The following is a 16,841-nucleotide window of genomic DNA, read 5'->3' on the forward strand; positions in this document are numbered from 1 at the left end:
AGTAATAGACAGTGGGGTTTCCAGGGATCGGCAATGGAAAGGAAGCAAAAGGGAAGGCAGTGAATGGGGAAAGGGGAACAAAGAGTCCTTTGCTGCCAGGTAGCTCTGGGGCAGAGGCCGTTGGCAAGGGGAAATTTCCAGAATCCAGATGCGTCCCCTGAGTGGGGGTTCCTAGAGGTGTCTCCTGGCTTGTCAGGAAGAAGATATCCTGAGAAGTGATTGAGGGGTTGCAGCCTCTACAAAAGGGGGCTTCCTTGTATCTCTGGGGAATCCCAGCAGGCAATAGTTGGGGCCCTCAGTTAGGAGGAGGATTACCTAAGGGAGTCTTTGTGAAGGTGTGATCCAGGTGGAGAGAGACTACGAGGACTGGCCTAAGATGCTGGGGCTATACATGACCCCCAGGTCCCTAGAACACAGGAGGGACAAAGTGTCTAGGACCTAGTGGCAGATCAGTGACCCCAACTAAGGGAGGTACAGGGAGTCGTACCTTGACCGCCATCCAGCCTTCTGTCTCTGCTTTCCACGGCTGAGCCCAACCAGAGGACAGGAGAGTCTATTGGCCTAACCCAGTGGTTCTCAAAGTGTGGTCCCTGGAACAGAGGCATACACACACACACAACACTGAGACTTGTTAGAAATGCTGAATTCTTGGGCTCCACTCCAGACTTGCTGATTCAGAACTTGTGGAGGTAGGGCCCAGCAACCTATATTTTTATTTAAAATTTTCTGTTTAGAATTTTATTTCTGCCTTTCTTCTTTGGTTTTTTGATTGACACATAATACTTGTACACCTTTATGGGACACGATGCGATATTTCAGCAGCTGCATGCAGTCAAGTCAGGCAAACAGCATCTTTGCCTCCCCACTCTTGTCGGTGTCTGGTGCCTATGAACTCCTCTCCTCTAGTCCTTTGTGCAGAGTATAAGACATCATTGTGGTCTGTGATCGCCCCACAAAGCTCAGAGCCTTCGGGTGAGCAAATGCACACCCTCCTGAACGAGACACCTGGGTAGAGAAGGTGAGGGTGGGATGGAGATGTAGGCAGGCACACCGCCTATCCAGCACATTTTTCCGAGACTTCTTTCCCTCCATGGAGGAAAAGCACCTGGGCTCACGTGTGTCGGAGCCTTGGACATGAGCTCGGGCATGCACAGCTCTGAATCCCAGTTCTACCTTTTCCGTTGTGCGTGGTTTCCTCTCTCTGTCCTTGGTTTCGCATCTGTGTGGTGGTTCTAAGTCATCCTCAGCGCAGAGAAACCAAAACACAGTGCGTGAATGTGGATTCTGAACCTCGTGTGATCCCTTGATGTGTCTGGAAAAGAATCAGTGTGGCCTCAGTGAGTTCACAGTCAGGGAGAAATAGTCCAGAGATGGCGAGTGCCCTGTACAACGCCACACAGTGAGACTGTAACAGCCAGGACTGGAGTTGCGGTCTCTTGCCTGCCAGGAGGCCGTGTGCTTCTTACCAAGGAGACCTCTCTATGTCAGCTCATGTCCATGCTCTTGTCGGGGGAGTTCTGCCAAGCTTAGCACAGATGAGCTCATCAGAGACTGCTCTTCTAGGAGGTGGGCCATGGTGTGCCGGGAGGGACTTCCACATCCAGGGAGGAGCTCAGATTCAAAACAGGTGCTGAAATCATTGGCACCTGCCGTATCCCCAACACTCACTAAGTCCATTCATGCTGGCCCCAATTTCAACTGCCAACATCTGTGTTGCTTTTTTGGAGGGCCTGGACCGGTCAGAAGTGCCTTCTCTGCCTGCTTTCAGAGCAGGCGGGAATGCTGGGAGCTGTTTTCATCATTGACTGATGGGAGTGGGTGTGTGAGTACCCCAGCTTGCTCTTCCCTTCTCCTAGCTGGACTAGCTTGGAGGGTCACGGTCAATTACCTTCTCCCAGGGTGCCCCGGCAGGAGAATGAATTCCCGGTGTCCACAGTGGCGGCTTGCTGGAAGGCACAGCCTGGCTGAGTCCCTTCCTGTCTTCATCTCACTTCCCGCTCCCCTCTGGTGTTTCCTGGGATCACGTTCATCAACTCGGGTTTGTCTCAGGGCCTTCTTTTGCGGGCATTCTGGGAAGAAACGCTTCTCCCATGCTTCGGAAGGGGTATTGCCTGGACAGCGTGCAGACGGCACCAGTGGGTCCATCACGCGGACTCCTGCCCTCAGTGCTTTTCCCTGCTAACCTTCCTCCAAAGGTTGCGTCTTTGAGAGCAGCTCCATCGCAGCGCCCTACAGGGAAAACTGCCCCACCACCACCACCACCACCTGGTCAGCCAGCAAGAATGCGGCGGGCAGGGGAGGTACACAGGCTGCTGGGGGGGCCCCTGCCACTCCCAAGCCCCCTCTCTCTGGATAATGGTAATTCAGTCAGGATTGAGTGTGCAGACCTTTGGGTTCGATGAGGTTCCCAGGCAGTGTTGGAGGAATTATCCGGCCCCTCCCTCTGCACTCATGCAAGATGACAGCATTAACATTTCCAAGACTTCTAGGAAATGGCTTTCCGGCTCCACAATTCATTGTAATGAGTCAAATCTCTTTCCTCTGAAAAATTGCACCTTTTCGTTCCCCTCTACGGTGCCCAGAAGACAGGGAGGGAGGGAGGAACATCAAATATCCAAATGCTGATCTCTCCCCCAGCCCACCTACTGGGCGCGGCTCTGTCTTGAAGGGGATATGACTTGAGGTTACTGGTTTATTGGGTTATCTCTGATAACGGTGGAAGGGCAGGGGCATTGTGGTTTAGGGAGGGAACTGAGCTCTCTGTCTGGAGCAGGTGTGGGACCACCCTGGGGTGGGAACCAGTGGTGCTGGAGTCTGGGGAGATGCTGGTGAGAAAGGAGAGCCAGAGAGGCATGGCGTGGAAGGGACGTGGAGACCTGGATCTGGGGGTTTCAGGAGGAGTAAGGACCCCCCCCCCGCTCCCTAAAGCAGCTCTCAGCCTGGTACCTTCTCCCGAGTTAGCAAACTTCTTAGAGTTTGGAGTTTATCTGTTCAATGGGGTGATGACTCACGGCTCACAGTGTTGAGAATCTAAAAGCATAACAGCCAAACATCTTTTAGAATCATACCTGGAACATCTTACAGTGTCCACACGGGTAAACTGTACCTTGCCACCTGGCACACGATGGGACTCTTGTCTCGTGACCCAGTTCCAGTAAGATCCTGGAGTCCTGTGGTCTGTCTCGGGGCAGATGGACATGAGGAGCCAGGCACCTCTGTGAGATGACTGGATTCTCCAACCTGAGCACGCATCAGAATCACCTGCAGAGCTTGTAACGTGCGCTGCTGGCCCCACCCCCTAGTGTCTGATTTAACAGGAATTTGCATTTCTAACAAGTTCCGGGGTGACGCTGATATAATTGTTCCAGGGACCACATTTGGAGCACCACTAGCCTAGAATAATAATAAAAGTGAATTTGCATATCTGTCAGACAACATACCAGGTGCTTTCCGGTGCCCTGTTAGTCCTTACAAGTCTCCAAAGAAGGATATGATTTTGTTCATAGTTGTGTAAATCAAGGAGTATTAAGGAAGGTGTCAAATTACCCCACATGATATGGTAAGGTGACAGCAGGCCTCAAGTCTGCCTACAGGTCCCACCCAACCCCTTACCTCAAAAGAAGTGGATACCAATCTTAGTACAGGACATGTTGGGTTGCAGGGGTGGAGAAGGGTCACCTATGGGCAGAGGAAGAATTTGAGCAGGGAGCCAAGCATTCTGCCAACCTTGGAGGGGGCTGTTCCTCTGTGCATGCAAAGGTCCTGTCATGTGAGCGACTGTGAGGCCACTGGTATCAGTGTGATCAGAGAACAGGAGGCTGGAGAGAGAAGTGGGTCCAAACCATCAGACCATGCAAGGCATTGTGGGTGAGCTCAGCTTTGTTCTCTGTCCTTGGTAGACTGTAGCTGACTCATAGCAGCTTGCAGAAGCATACTGTTAAATATTCAAGAATTTTGTGAGCTGGTTAATGTCGTGTTAATAGCTTGAAATTGGTTGTGGTGGGAATATTGACACCACAGACGTCAGCAGACATTGCAGGTCAAGGTCTTTTTGCCCCTGGAGAGCTGTTTGTTCAACATTTAGCAACATACCACTGGCCGTCGTCCTAAAGGAAGGAGGAACGATCAGTTCCAAACAAAGGATGATGCTTCTCTGGCACTGTGACCAGGGACACTCCTTGGGTCTCCATGTCTCCCCACCACCTGCCGCCACCAGGTCTCTCCCCAGCTCACAACCAGCTCCTGCAGATCTTCCACACAACAAAGAGCCAGGGGGAGCGGAGCCAGGCCCCTGCGCCTCACCTCAGGGGAGTTTGCCTTCCCTAGGTCCCTGTGATTATTATTCACTTCTCTCCTTGTCTTGACTATCAGAGGAGGAGTACCAAATTCACTGCTTTTCAAGCTTGCAAATCACAGAACACAGTGAACATTCAGGGCTGCTGCTTGTGGATTACCTCATATAAACTCCTTCTGCTGGCCCATCTCTCTCCACGTGGGTAAACACAATTTGTTATCTTTCTAATTAATTATGTGACATTAGAAGAAGAAGGAGACACAGAATAACGTTAGCATCTTGCAGAAGGAATAAATAGACCATGAGGACACTGTCACGCCTCGCAAGTCCTGTGTGGTGGGCCTGCGGCTGAATCCTGCCCTTTAGTGTGCGCACACATGCACACACACACACATGTGCACACACACACATCAGCTCTACGCCTCTGCAGAAAGATGGCTGTGTGGTGACTGCGGAAGTGCAAACAGAGAGCATTGTGTTGCTAAGTCTCTACTACCTACCTGCCTCACAGCTAGCCCCAAGTCCGCCTTTAATAAGTGCCTGCTGTGCGCTGTCCTGGCCCTTTTTTTCTAGAGCAGTTTTAGATTTACAGAAAACAAAAAGAAAAGAAAGTAGCTGCCCTGTCCTTCTCATCCCTACCCACCCACCGTTCCCCCCATTGTTAGTATCTTGCATTAGTGTGGTATATTTATTAAAATTAATGATCCAACATCGAATCATTAGCATTAGCAGAAGTCCATAGTTTACACTGGGTTTGCTTTTTATGTTGCCTACTTCTGAGGATTTGAGAACTGGATAATGACATGAATCCACCGTTGAAGTATTATATAGAATATTTTCATTGCCCCCAAAATTCCCTGTGCTTGACCTAATTCATCTCCCTCTCCGGCAAACCCGTGGCAGCCACTGATCTTCTTACTGTCTCTCTAGTGCTGCCTTTTCCCGAATGTCATGCGGTCGAAATCATGTAGTACGTGGGCTGTTCAGGCTGGCTTTTGACTCAGCAGTACATATTCAGGTTTCCTCCATGTATCCTGTGGCTTGCCAACTTACTGCAAGACCGTAATGTGTTTGCCATTTGCCTATTGAGGAACATTTTGATTGCTTCCAAGTCTTTGCAGTTCTGAGTAAGGCTGCTGTGAACAGTCGTGTGCAGGTTTTTGCGCGTCAAGTTTTCACTCACTTGGGTTAACACCGGAGGGTACAGTCGGACATGGTCATGGCAGAGGAGGTTTAGGTTTGTAGGAAACTTCTAAGCTGCCTTCCTAAGTGTTGTTACTGTTGTGCACTCCCGGCAGCAGTGAGTGAAAGTGCCCGTTACTCCACTTCCTCGCTAGTATTCGGTGTTATCAGTGCTGGGATGTGGGCCCCAGTGTGTATGCAGTGGTGTCTCATGGATGTTCAACTTCGTAATTCCCTAGTGAAACAGGATGTTAGACATCTCTTTATAGGCTTTTGTGCCATCTGCATACCCTCTGTAGTGATGCTTCTATTCCAATCTGCACCTTTTAAAAACTGGGCTGTTTAGTTCCTTATTGTTGAGTTTTAGAGTTCTTTGTAGATTTGGATACAGTCCTTTATGAGTTATGGGCTTGACAAGTTATTTTCTCTCTCCACCTGTGGCTTGTCCTCTCATTCCCTGAATGTCCTAGAGTTGTTCATGCCTGCATTTTCTCATTTAAGCCTCCCAAGATTCTGAGATTTATATAGTATTAACTGTTTTTTTCCTAAGAAAATCAAGGCTAAGAAAGATCAACTGACTTGTGTGATGGAGTTAAGATTTGAACCCAGATCTGATCCAACAGCTCTGTACCTCACACTGCATTTTGAAAGTGTATCCTTGCCATAGATTAGCCCACAAGAGAAGACATCAGGGCCTCTTCATAGTAAAATATCCTTCCATAATCCCAGGAAGAGGGGCTGCGTCTGGATGGCCTGCGGCCCCTGCGTGGTTGTTTGCATCTTGGCATCTTCACGGGGCACAGGAGCTTCCTCTGATCTCTCTGTGGGTGCCTCCTCGGTGTCGGTCCCATTGCTGGTCCCTGTCGTCCCACGTTCTCAGGACAGAAGATTCCTGCAGCCCCCCCCCCCCGCCGTGTGCGTGCTCTCTCCACGGGGCTGCCTCCACTCTTGCTGTTGAAAATACTGCCACCTGGTGTAGAGGCATCTTTTGCCTTTAAGAATATTTACCTGGGAGAAATAGGGTTGTTTCTTTTGTTTATAATCGTGTTTTCTCTCAGATTTTAAAAGTTTATATTCTTAAAAAAATTCCCTTTCAACATATTAAACCAGAGGCTGTGTTTCCAGTGCTATGGATCCCAGGGCAGGCATAACTCAATAGCTAAGGATGAATTTTTGAATCAATAAGTCATTAGTGAGGCCACTGACTGCAAACGCAATATGCATTTTTTTACTTTTTTTTTAGGCTTAGAGTCCTGTGACGGCTGCTAAGAAGGCTTGATTTTCCTGAGCTCAGAGTCAGGCACCAGACCTTGTCCGAGCTCCCCCAGCAAGGCCCCGTCCCTGGGGCTGGAATTCTGCAGGAACTGGGGAGCAGCTGTTTGCACACACACCAGTAGTGGGCCTGGGAGAGTCTCAAGGCCTCCGATGCCATCAGTGCATTGTGTGAGCAGAGCGGGGGTTACAGGGTCAGAGGAACGGGAGAGAGAAATCTCCCTGCCACGTGCAGGCTGTGTGTTTCCCCACTCGACGCCCCAGTATCCTTATTTGTCAAACGGGAGGAATCATACACACATCATCCTGGCATTAGTCTCTAACCTACAGAGCTCACTCGAGGGATAAGTACCTGAGTGAAAGAATGCATGTCAAGTCTCTGGTACCTGCTCAGTGACACGTACCTTGAAGCCCCTCCTCCACCTTACACCCCTCTCCCCACCTAAACAAAGCAATGACTTGAGCCTCCCACGTAGTCCCTCTAATTGTGTCCACAGAAACCCAGCCCCATGATGAGTTAACCAGAGCAGCACTGAGTATCTCAGAGTCTAGCATAGGCCTGCCACAGGGCGGATGCTCAGTGAATGACCTTCACACTCACTAATTAGCTGATACAGGGCAGCAGCCCATCCTAACCCTGGGCCTGTTTGTCCGTAACTGGCCCCAGTTCTTACCTTCTCCTCCATATCACAGGAAACTGACCTAGCATTTCCCAGGCTCTCCTGTCAGCGGGCTTCTGGGTGAGTTTAGCCAACGGTGTCTGCTGGTGGGAGGTTGGAAAGGAGAAAGGGAGAAGCCAGGGTATTTCTCCTCCCAGTCTTGGTCCTCTTTAGCAGCAAGGAAAGCTGCACTGCCGCAGCCCCCAACATAGACCCCCTGTGGCTCAGTGTCCGTCAGCTGGCCCCAGCTCCTGAGCTCTGCTGCCCGTACCTCCTCTGTCTCCCAACCCTGGGAGAGGCAGTGTCTCCTTGTTGTTGATCAGATTATCTTGGAGTCACTTCACTCTCCTCTGCCTAGCTTCTCCAGCCTCGTATCGCCCAGGCAACCACTTCTCTGTCTTGAATTCCCTGTGCTGTGTATACTGGTGGTGCTGGTGGTGCTGGTGTCCAGCGCCCTTCCTAGCCCCCTTTGGAAGCAGGAGCCACTGAAGTTGGAATCAAGAGATCCTCGTTCGTCCACCCTGAGAATTTCCGGCTCCTCGTTTATAACAAGGGCTAACGGAACCCACCCTGCTGCTCTCCCAGGGTCACTGTGGGAATCGAGCGAGATCATCCACTTATACATTCACCAAGTACTGACTGAGAACCTTTGTAGGTGTAGGAAATGGATCAGGGAACAGGAAAGATAGCATCCCTGTTCTCAGGGGAGGTTCAGTTAGTAGCAGCAAATGTGCTTTGTAAACTGCACGGCGCTGTTGAACCTAACAGGGTACGCTGACCTGATGTCCGTCGCCCCTTAGGGATGCTCAGAGCTCTGGGAAGCCACGTTTGCCCCAGAGTAAGGCAGACGTTGGCAAATGCAGCAACTGCCCGGTGTTCTGTGTGCTGTGACCTGGTCCTCCCTCTCCGCCCCGCCCGACAGCAAGTCCCGCTAGCTTGTGTCTGTTAGCAAGTCAGAGCTCATTCTGATTAACTGTGAAGGATTATCCTGACTGTTCCGCTGTTCTAGCTTTTTTTTTTTTTTATCTTTTCATTTGGTTTATTTGAAGTAAGCATGCTATTGACTACAGCCTGCAAGTGCTGGTCCTGCCTAGATTGTGTTTGAAAGGGTGTACCCTGCAACAGGATTTTTAGTTACTGAGCACCTCCGTTATAATGAGTCTGCCTCACGTTAGTGTCACTATTGATAACAGTGTGTGGCTGGTAAGCTGTTTGCAACAATACTCCAAGAGGCAAAATGAAAGTGATCTGTGTACTGATGGAGAAGAGGTGAACTTGCCTGTTTAAGCAAGTATGCAAATGGAGCATATTAATTCAGATTCAGCACTCACGCATTCCAGATACTTTTATATGATCTGCCTTGCTATGGAGCAGGTATTGTCATCCCCATTTTATTTACCTGTTGACTTACTTTGTTTAAAAGGCGGAAAGAGAATATCCATCCTCAAATACCCCCAACAGGCAGGGCTGGACCAGGCTGAAGCCAGGAGCCTGGAATCCAATCCAAGAGCCCCACATGGCAGGACCACTCTGCCACTTTCCAGGGTACACTCCAGCAGGAAGCCGAGTGACGAGCAAATCCGGGACTTGAACCCACATGCTGCAGCAGGGGACGCTGGTATTCTCACCTCTGCACTAAATGCCAGCTCCTCTGTCCCCATCTTAATGGTGAATTCACCAAGACTGAAAAAAGCAGCTGAGGGCAGCTCTGTGGCACAGGGGGTTAAGCTACCACTTTGGATGCCCACATCCTGTAATCCAGGTGCCAGTTCAAGTCCCAGGTCCTCTGCTTCTGATACAACGTCCTGCCTATGTGCCCGGGAAGGCAGCAGGTGATGGCCCAAGTACCTGGGGCCCTGCCAACCTCTTGGGAGACCTGGATGGAATTCTGGGCTCCTGGCGGCTTCAGCCTGGCTTATCTCTGGCTATTGCAACCCTGTAGGAAGTAAACAAGAGGATAGAAAGAGTTTTTTTTTTTCCTCTATCTCATTCTGGCCCCCTCTCTCTGTTATTCTGCTTTCCATGTAAATAAAGAAATCTGAAAAATTAAAAAAAAAAAAAACCAGCAGGTGACTCACGCGGTTGGGTAATGACAAAATCAGAATCCGAAAGGAAGGTGAGAAAAAAGAGAGGATGCATTCGTGTTCTCTTTAAGACTGGTAGCCTCCCTGAGCCTCAGCATCCTCCTCTGTAAATGCAATCAGTGAGGGAGTGCTGAGGCTAGGTGAGCAGCATGGCACCGGGCATGCAGTAGTTAACCTGTGGCAGCTCTAGAACAGAGTACTGCTGGCTCTTTACCCAAAGGCCTCTCATCAACCACCCCTTGTTTTCTGCTCTTTCTCTGTCTCTGCAGATGACCATTCCCGGGTGAGGCTGCTGGTGCTGGATGGAGACCCACATTCTGACTACATCAATGCCAACTACATTGATGTGAGTATCTCGATGGGGTGGGGCAGCTGAGGTCTGGGGTTGGCAGGGCAGCCTCTAGATCTATGGCTATTCCCCAGCCTGTGCCCCAGAAGCTGGCCTTTCCGGGGCATATCCTGAGCCGTCTGGCTCCTCCCTGATTTTTGAAACCAGCCTAAATCAAGCTGCTAATGCATGCAAAGCCACATCTTCTTTCAGGTCAGCTTGAGTAGGCTGCTCAGTGGAGCCCCAGGACGATGGCTAGTCTTTTTCATTCACCCCCGTTATTCACTTACATAACTGTCTATCCATTCATACATTCATTCATTCCCTCACTTGAAGCAACAGCCATTAATGCAACAAAAATGTAAAAGTGCCTACTGTATGCTACCATAGAGCTTAAAATGCCAGGGCTCTGCCCTAAAACCTTGGGAGAGAGAGAAGCTGTGCACAGTGCGAACTCCAGGGCAAACTAGAAAGTGTAAGTGTCACAAGTCGGGATAAAGTGCCACAGGGATTTGGAGTTGGCAAAAATAGTACTTCTTCCATCAAGTATGCAGAATGTGATGTGAACCAAATTTTCATGCATAGGTAGAACTGAAAGTCAAAGAGGGAAGATGGGCCTCTGGCTAGAACAGCAAAGCCAAGAGGAAGCAGCTGGAAAGGCGATCTGGAGTCTGCCTTTGAGGGCCTCGGGGACTTTGTGATGGGAAGAGTGGGAGACTGGCTTGGCGCCCGCTCGTTGATGGTTGGGATGCTCTGACATGGACAGCTGGACTTCGTCCCGCAGGCAGGACACTGTTGCAAGTGTTTGATTAGGAGATGACCAGTTTAGAACTGAGCTTTGGGGTGATATACCTGCTGCTGAAGGCAAGGCAGATCTGAGGATCCGAGGGAAGAGATTTTGGAACTAAGACACCAGTTGAGAAGGAAACTGCCTTATTGGTCCACAGACTACGACAGAAGGGACTAACTTCAGACAGGAGCCACCAAGGGTGCACTCTGTGGGGAACGGTTTGCAACAAGAGAACATGACCACTAGGGCCAGATGGCTTCTCGGGACTGCAGCTAGAGCCCAGGGGCTTTGAAGAATGGCTCAGAGGCCCATGCCATCCCTTGGAGTGGCATACTCAGTGAATGTCCCCCTAGTCCAGGTGGAGCCGATGATTCATTAATTCTGCAGATACGCCCTGAGCCTGGCATTGGTCATCGCCTGTTTGCCCTCAGACCTGTTACTTGTCCTTCCCCACTCTGCATCGCAGGTGTGGCTGGGTGTGGGTGGCTGTAGCATGCAGGGCTTCTGGGGTGCTTTCCCATCATGCCCTGCTACCTTTAATAAGAATAAGCAGAGACCACAGCAGTTGGCTCTTGATTAGTCATTCTTGGGCCCAACAACATGTGTTTTCAATGGATTAGTTCACTAAGACCTCTTGTACTATCACTCCCATTTTCCAGATGGCGGAACCGAGGTTTAGAGGTTTTACAAAGCTTGTCCAGGGCAATGCAGGTGATCCGTGGCAGAAGCAGGGGAGGAGTCAGACCTGAGTGACTCATGGCTCCCAGTCCAGTGTTCTTTCTCGTGCCTCCTGCCAACACCCCCATCCACCACTCCTAGATTCTACCCTGCAGCCAGCATTTGGTGGGGTCTCAGTCAACACATGTTGATCAGGTTGAATGTGTTCTTTGCCTTTAACCCTTACCTCCTCTATGCCTGGGTAGACACGACAGCCCTGAGTAGGGGCTTGTGTGCCTGAGCTGTTGTATCTATCTGGTATTTATCATCAGTGGAAACCCCCAGCACAAGTCAGTTCCCTAGATGGGCCCTCCATCCCAAGTGGAGTGAGCAACTGATAGTAGCCAGCAGAACTGAGACACACCGGTGTTTTAGAGGTGACTAATGACATTTTTTTTTTAAGATTGACTTCATTTATTTGGTTTTTTAAAAAATTTTTATTTATTTTTTTCAACTCTTATTTAATAAATATAAATTTCCAAAGTACAACTTTTGAATTATAGCAGCTTTTCCCCCCATAAGCTCCCTCCCACCCACAACCATCCCATCTCCCACTCCTTCTCCCATCCCATTCTTCATCACGATTCATGTTCAATGACGTTCTTTAAATGCAAGTGAATCTCAACCACAGCAATGCTGATGATGTCTCCCGTTCCTGTCATATTCTATCATTGCAAGACATTTTAGGGTGATTTTAAGGTATATCAATATTATTTTACTTGGTGAATTATAATTGTATACATGTATGGGGTACACTGTGATATTTTGACATATGTATACAATGTGGAATGATTTGATCTAGCTGATCAATCAACATATACATCATCTTGCTTACCTATCATTTTTGATGAGACATTTGAAATTTACAGTTATTTTGAAATATGCAGTAAGTTATTGGCTGTAGTCACCAACTGAATGACAGATCTCAAAACCTATTCCCTCCCCTCTATCTGAAACTCTGAACCGTTTGATGTACAGGGCCCCATTCCCTCCCTCCCCACCCCTGCAGCCTCTGGTAAAACAATTCTGCTCTACTTCTATGAGCTCAGCTTTAGTAGAGTCCACATACAAAGGAGATCATGTGGTATTTGTCTTTGTGTGTTCCATTGTACTTAGCATAACGACCTCCCGTTGCATCCACGTTTTTGCAAATGGCAAGATTTCTCCACCTTTAAGGCTCAATACTATCCTGTTGTGGATATATCCTACATTTTCTTTATCCATTTATCCACTGATGGAGATTTAGTGTGATGTTGTGTTTCAGCTATTGTGAATAATGTTGCAATGAACATGAAAGTGCGGATATCTCTAGGAGGTACCAATTTTACTATCTGGTGGGTGATAGTAGCATTCACTCTCCTGTCTTTATTGAATTTTTCATGTAGGTATTCTGTCAAAGTAAGAGGTGTTAAAATCTTCGACAATTGTTGCGAACTTCTTTGTCTCTAATCCTTTTGATCTTTGTGTCATGTATTTCTGAGGCTCAATGAGGCCCATCCACATGGGTACTTGATGTGTGCTGTGTTAGTTTTCTACTGCCAGGATAGCCAATGACAGCCATCTGAGTTGTTCATAATTTTGAAAGCTTTTAAAGAAACTGGGTCTAGGTTAAGAGCATGGCTCAACATCACCCAACTGGACGCCCATTCTCTGTCTACCTGGGACACACTGCCGGCCCCTCCCTCTCTCTATAGGAAGTCAGTTTTGCAGACAGGTTAAACCATGTCTTCCTTGTGCTGTTTTAATACGTGACGTTGGCCTCTGTCTGGGCTGATTCTCACCAGTTAGAGTCAAGGGCTGGTGGGACCCAAGTCAAGGACTCAGCCCTTGTGGAGGCCTTTGAACCCAGGCCTTTCTGATGATGAGCTTTGTGATCCAGGGTCAAATCCTGGCTCATCCTGATGTCTATAAAGTGGGATAAGAATGTCGCCTCACAAGTGTGTGCTAACTGATGGGAAGGATCGCTCAGGGTCCCAAAAGGGAAGAGAGGCTCACCCAGAGTGGGTGGCCAAGGAGCGTTTAATAGGGATGTGAGTAGGATTGAGGGAAACCTCCAGGGTTCGATATGGTATCTCTGGGCTAGCAAAAGAAGGGAGCTTAGCCCAGCCCTTTGCCCAGGCCGGGGATAAAGTAGCTGTAAGGAGAGGGCTGCCTGCCCGGAACTCTAACCCTTGGTAAAGAGTCAAGGCCAACTCATGTTGACCAGGCAGGAGAGACCCAGGACACATGCCCCAACTTCCTCCTCACCGGGGAGCTCCTGCTGTGGTTCCTAGGGGCCAAACCTGCCTAGAAGCATGGGCGCCCGAGGTACAGTCCAAGCAGGCTGCCTTCTCAGCACCAGGCAGAGCACAGCATAGAAACCAAGAAAAGAAATGGGGTGGGGGAGGGGGACAAAGACTAGACACTGCTCACAATCACGTCCTGCCACAGCGCTCCTATTACGGGCTGGAAAGTGGAGGCAAAGCTACTATGTACTCCAGCAAAGTTAAAATCCCTAGGACCTCCATGGGGTTTCTGGCCAGGCATATCCTAGGCAGCTGTCCAGTCCCCATTCTTTTATCCTGGTCTCCTCCACAGGCAGAATCCTTTCTGGCTCCCCAAAGAGCTAACCACCCCTGCTGTAATCATTTCTCCACAGTTGTATCTTAAGGGTTCATTAAAATGACTCCATTTGAATATTGAGCTGGATGGGGCCAGCTCTGCCTTGATTCCACAGGCTGTGCTGTGGTCTGCTACCCTCTGAACCACCCCACTGGCAGGATTGTTTGCACACCCTAAAATGCATTGGCTACTTGAATCTGTTATAAATTACCAGCCTGGAAATAAATATCGTATCTGGGTCCCCAGTAAGTAACAGATGCGTGAGTGCAGAGTGAGATAAATGTGTGCTGGATGCAAACCTCTTTCCCATTGCTCACAGATGGAGACAGGTCCAGGGCCGCTTTGCAGTCGATGTGTGTGTGTGTAGGTGGGACGGAAATGAACTCAGAGTTCTTTTAAGGTGAGGAAGTTTTCTGTTCTAGCTCTTGGCAAATCCCTAGAGAAGCCCCAATTGAGCGGTACATTTCCTTTTATCTCCTTTCAGAGGAGTCTCGTGGTTAGGATGTTTTCTCTTTGGGGACTGCGTGGGTTTCTGGAGGCCAGGGAAAGTCTCTTCACTCAGATGCAGCGTGGGGACAGGCACACCGCACACAGGCATGTATGCCTCCATTCGCCAAGAACTTGTCGGTGCTGACTGTCCAGGCAGACTTCCAGGTACTGGGGACACAGCCATGAGCAAGCTAGGTACAGCCCCACCCTGGTGGAGCTTCCATTCAACGGGGGCAGACAGACAAGAAGCAAGTAGGCAAAAGGAAAATAAAATATCAGTACCCTGTGAACAGGAAGCCAGGGAAACAGGTGTCAGGGTGGTCAGACAAGGGCTCTGTGTGGCAGTGACCGGCACCTGAGCAGAAGCCTGGATGGAGTAGAGAGCAAAGGATCCTGTTCTCAAAGGACAGACACAGCAGGCACGGGGAACGGCCAATGCCAAGTTCTCTGGGGCAGACATGAGTGCTGTTTCTAAAGAGAAGCAAGCGAGTGAGCAATGGAGAAAGTGGTAGGAAAACAGCAGATTGCTTCAAGGTTGAAACAGGAGTGGCATAGGTGTTGAGATGCCCAAATGAGGCCCGATTAAGAAACCAGTTCAACCATCACCTCCCCGGAGAAGACCCTGGCCTCCCTGGCTGAGTCAAATCCCTGGGCTGCTCCACGCCCTCCCTTGGTAGCTCTCGTCCCAGTTTCTTGATGTTTACCCGCTGCTCAGAAGCAGAGCCTGCATCCATCTGAGCCACTTGTGCATTTCCAGTGTGGTGTGCACAGCAGTAGGTGTCCCAGCAACACCTATTGATTGAATATTACACAGATCAGCAAATGAATGCACAAAATAGTGAAAACCAAAATGAGGCTTTATTTTTTTAAAGATTTATTGATTTATTTGAGAGAGAGAGACTGACTGACTGACTGACTTCCGTCCTCCCATCCTCTGGTTCACTCCCCAAATGGCTGCAACGGTCACAGCTGGACCAATCTGAAACCAGCAACCAGGAGCTACCTCTGGGTCTCCCACATGGGGATAGGGGCCCTAGGACTTGGGCCATCTTCTACTGCTTTCCCAGGCCATAGCAGAGAGCTGGATGGGAAGTGGAGCAGCTGGGACTCGAACCAGCACCCATGTGGGATGCCAGCACTGCAGGCGGCAGCTTTTCCTGCTGTGCCACAGCACTGGCGCCTGAATGAGGGTTTTGTGCTTAAAATTTCATCCTGTTGAATTTCAAGCACATCAGAATCAACCAAACAATGGTTTCCTGCAGACTTTGTCTTCCATCCATCGGCTGCCTCAGCTTCACCTCAGAAACATGTTCATGCATATATTTCACCGGGCTTTGCTGAAAATTGCACCCAGTTCTGGGGGCAGGTCCCCTGGCCCGGGAGGAGACAAGTATAAAGATACGTATTGCAGCAACGTTGCTGAGTTTGTTGGGCATGTACAGAGCCCTGCTGGGCCACTGAGGAGGAGGAGTTCCCTTGGCCTCACAAAGCAGATTGCACTTGAAGAGCAGGGTGAGGGGCCTGCAACATAGGCTGCCTGGATTTGGTAGGAGGTTAGGGAGGGATCCCTGGAAGAGAGGCTGAAGAGGAGGTGGCCAGTTCCCTGCAGGTAGTGGGAAGGGATATAACACATTTGATGTGCAATGAGAATCTTGCTGGAGCAGGAAGCAGATGGGCTGCAGGGGCAAGATGGAGGAAAAAATACCAGCCAGATGGCCGTCCTGTATCCCAGGCCAGGGAGGATGAGTGACGGTGTGGATGGCAGAAGATGCAGACCTGAGAAACTGCATATTTCCAAGTTCTGGGGGAACGTTCTGTCTTTACCTTAAGTCTAATCCTTCCTGTCATCTGGTCAGCCCTGTCTGTTTTGAAGTGGAGGAATAGATGTGTTCTTCCTACCTTTGCATCTTATTACACTAACAAAGAAAGAAGGAAGGGAGAAGGAATGGACTTTTAGTTGTAGGCACAGAATAAATGGTATGCAGATAAATAGTAAAATAATAATAGCAACGACATATATGTTAAATATTAGAGGAGTACCTGGCACATAGTAACTCTCCTAGATTAATTCATTTCATCAGAATTCCACTCTGATATAAACATCCTTAGTGCTGTTTTAGAACCAAGATTCAAACCCAGGTGGTTGGGTTCGAGTCCTTGGTGCACATAGCCACTACACTGTGCTGCCTTCTAGTTGGCCTATCAACAGCTTCTTCACTGGATAATTGCTCTGAGTCTCATACTGTGCTAAGCTCCGTGGTGTGTGTGTGTGTGTGTGTGTGTGTGTTTTAACCTTAAGAGGCAGTGTTTATCCCAAAGAAGCTGACAACCTCACTAAGTAGATAGGATCACTCAAGCAAAGAGTTCAGGTGGGGCTGTTGATGGCCATGTGGTTAATCCAGCACTTCTGGCCAGGACGTTGGCA

The 16,841-nt window shown here is 49.3% G+C and overlaps 1 protein-coding gene across 3 annotated transcripts in view; it reads left to right on the top strand.

Moving 5' to 3' along the window:
- PTPRT (protein tyrosine phosphatase receptor type T) overlaps positions 1 to 16,841 on the top strand; it is a 1,117,000-nt gene that overhangs the window by 1,058,152 nt on the left and 42,007 nt on the right. For all 3 annotated transcript variants that reach the window (XM_070051826.2, XM_051846098.3, XM_051846094.3), the window contains one exon: positions 9,761 to 9,837. In XM_070051826.2, coding sequence (XP_069907927.2) covers positions 9,761 to 9,837 — 77 coding nt within the window. The remainder of the gene's footprint in view (positions 1 to 9,760; positions 9,838 to 16,841) is intronic.

Source organism: Oryctolagus cuniculus, chromosome 11 (assembly GCF_051225735.1).
Source record: "Oryctolagus cuniculus isolate XC-2025 breed Fujian yellow rabbit chromosome 11, ASM5122573v1, whole genome shotgun sequence".
Classification (NCBI taxonomy): Eukaryota; Metazoa; Chordata; class Mammalia; order Lagomorpha; family Leporidae; genus Oryctolagus; species Oryctolagus cuniculus.